This window comes from Lathyrus oleraceus, chromosome 7 (assembly GCF_024323335.1).
Source record: "Lathyrus oleraceus cultivar Zhongwan6 chromosome 7, CAAS_Psat_ZW6_1.0, whole genome shotgun sequence".
Taxonomy (NCBI): Eukaryota; Viridiplantae; Streptophyta; class Magnoliopsida; order Fabales; family Fabaceae; genus Lathyrus; species Lathyrus oleraceus.
In genome coordinates this window covers 512,499,998-512,503,114 of record NC_066585.1, presented here as the reverse complement: position 1 = coordinate 512,503,114, position 3,117 = coordinate 512,499,998, and the positions used below count along the sequence as shown (strand labels likewise).

General features: G+C 34.6%; 1 protein-coding gene across 1 annotated transcript; it reads right to left on the bottom strand.

The window, feature by feature from the left end:
- Positions 1–2,140: 2,140 nt before the first annotated feature.
- On the bottom strand, positions 2,141–2,887 carry LOC127101076 (non-specific lipid-transfer protein 2-like). The gene is made up of 2 exons (XM_051038404.1): positions 2,475–2,887; positions 2,141–2,376 (listed from the first exon to the last, which is right to left on the bottom strand). The coding sequence occupies exons 1-2, from the start codon at positions 2,822–2,824 to the stop codon at positions 2,364–2,366; spliced, it is 363 nt and encodes a 120-aa protein (XP_050894361.1). The 5' UTR covers positions 2,825–2,887; the 3' UTR covers positions 2,141–2,363.
- Between the last annotated feature and the right edge of the window lie 230 nt (positions 2,888–3,117).

Here is a 3,117-nt window from a genome sequence, read left to right as displayed (position 1 = left end):
TCGAACTCCCTGGATTCATACAAACTTTCCAGTCCTCAGACTTTAAAGAGTCTTCTTGATTAATTCTCAAGGATCGCCGCACGTTTTTCGTCGTCTTTTCACCATTCTTCAATCCTCTTGTCCCTGACTGGACTCCACGGGGATCTTTTTTCAAAAAGCTTCACATCACAACCTGTAAGTGAGTGGAAGTACCTAACAGCACCTGCAAAAGAGATCGTTAGATAAAAACGTGCCCCAGGCGTGCCAAAGTTTCAACACCTGGGTCACTCAACTTTCCGAATAAGATTTCAGGCTTTCAATCTTATAAACATGCATTGGAAGGGACCTGTATGTCTTAAAATGCAAAGATTCTTTATCAAAAATAACTGGATGTTTTTGAAATCGAAGCGGTAATGAAAAACAAAAACAAAATTATTTGACTGAATATGCATTTTATTGATTGAAAAAAGGTGTGGCTCATGAATGAGCAATACAAAGGAAGCAATCCCTAAAAAGAGGTAATTGCGCACAAAAGGAAAAATCTATCCTAATGGCAATGAGAAACCGTGATCTCATCGAGTTCCAACTCGGTTACACCCCATATGTCCTCAAGACTCTCCGTGCTTTTTGCCTAAAATCTAAAATCAAATTTGCAAAGAGAAATCTAAAATCAAAAATCAAATTTGCAAGAACAATCACGCTTCCTGAGATATTTGCAACCTGAGTAGTGATTTCTTTGATTATTGTCTTGTTCTACTGGGCAATACTTGAAACCACATTCTCTAAGGTGAAAAATTATAAGTTTCTCCATCTATGTGATTTTTGTCAGGTATTGGAGAATTAGGAAAGGGGAAAATGGGGTTTTTGTATGGAAAGAGTCAAAGAATGTCAGATGGGATGTTTGACCGATGGTGGTGTTTTGATCGGTAGTTTAGTAGAATTTGTACACATAAACTAATAGGATGATGTTGACTATTTTTGAAAAAATTAGTGTTAGATGTCGCAAAATAGTTTGACGCATTAGATTTAATAGATATAAATAAATGTGAATTTCAATGTGATACTCTGATGTATCCCTCAATTTTAAAAATAAAGTATTTTTAGATATTAATTAGCTATATTTAAATTTTTAATGATGGTAATTTCGAGTTATTTAACAATTCTTTAGTTATGAACTTTATTTATTTTTCCTCCTTCTATAAGATCCAATTTCGGGTTATTTAACAATTCTTTAGTTATAAACTTTAACTATTGAAACCCAACAAATCCACAATAGATAAATCGACCATTTGAAATAACCAAGCCCACTACATGTGAATATTTGAATCAAACTCGTTGCTCGAGAATCGTCAATCGTCGGATTAAACTACTGTAATCACTCAGCTCTAACTAGTCGCCGACTGAATCTTACCATTTTCCATCTTGGCTTTAGCCAGCCCTGATCGGGATCTATCTAATCATTAGTCGGTTAGCGTCTCACTCCGCTGATCGTCGCAGCTCTGCCACAACCATCAAATGGACTCCTCCAACACCTTAATTTGCATCCATAGACCACTGAGCGAGCCATCACTGGCCACATATTTCAATCATTGAACCGCCTCCAACTCCAATGTCCTTTGTTGACTTTCTTGCTACTTTTAAGCGTTCTAATTTCTGGAAATCTTGAAATATGACTTCCTTCTCTTTATCATGTGAGATAATAATTCTACATCCAAAGTCGGAAAGATGATTTTCAGCTAGTGGAAAGTATGTCTTAAAATTTCAAGTATGTTGAAAAAGAAAACATATTGGATGAGTCGATAAAGGCGTGGGAGCAACAATCTGGCGTGTAGCGGAAATCAGCGATCACATCGATGACGAGTGGTAGGTGTCGGCCGGAAGGTCGAGTGACGTCCAATAAACAAGCTTTAAAGATTTAAAAATATTTTTGTTGATTAAAATATTATCACATTCAAAAGATAAAAGGTGGTTTTTTTTAAAATATTTTCATATGTCAAACAATAATTCATCTATTTACAAAACAAAATTTTGTATCTTTTTAAATTTTAAGATTTTATTGATAATTGTTTTTTAGGTAAATAATATGACAGAAATTTTGATGATAAAGTGATAAAAATTCAAGAATTTAAATTAAAATAAGATTTATCAATTAACCAGGAAATAACACCCAATTATAAGATTTCATTATATGTATATTGATATAAAGACACACATGAAGTAAGAGACAATCCAAAACATTCTAGTACAACAAGAAGATAGGACCACATATAAGATGAGCCTTTATCCCTCTCATTAGATATTATTCTTAATAATAGCATCACATGGCACTCTCATATACTAGTGAGAAGTTTCCATAAGATAATCTTTAAACCGCGCCATCATCTTCAAAACTTAATGCTGTTAATATAACAAATAAAAAAACTAATCAGTAATTAATTTCATATTTTCATAGGCTTCAAAATAAGAGTGAAAGTGAGAGTTATAATAAGACATACGTGTTACAGTTGGTGGAGGTACTGATCTTGTAAGGAATGCTAACACCGCATTTACCAGGGAGAGCAGCAGCATTGTTAGTATTCAATTTAGAAATAGAACCGGCAGCTGATTTCAAACAGTTACAGGCAGCCTGACGATCAGGCGTGGTGGTGGCGGCACCAAGAAGCTTCTTCACTCCAGCACAGCATGACGGTGGAGGACTGGCGTTATTAGGAGCTTCAAGATAAGTAAGGCATGGAGCCAAATCACCGGATACAGTTCCACATGACAAAGCAGCTTCTGCCGTAGGCGCAATAACTACCATACAGATCATCAAAACAACACATGCTAACTTCATGCTTCTTGCCATTTTTGTTTTCTTTCTTTTCTATTCTTTTTCTTAGTTTGTTTGATTGGTGAGTGTATTGGCTTTGTGGGAGGGGATTTATAAAGAAAATAAGATAAGGTAGAGTTATGAATTTTTGGTGAATGTGCATCAAGATTTGGTAGTAGTTGTGGGTTGAATTAATGATGTATGGACACTTGTCTCACCATTATAAGTTATTTATTTAATGATTTGGTACGCCCTTAGATTTGATTATATAAAATTTAGAATGATATTAAAATTCTATAATCTTGATCCTCCTTTCAACTTTATTTAAA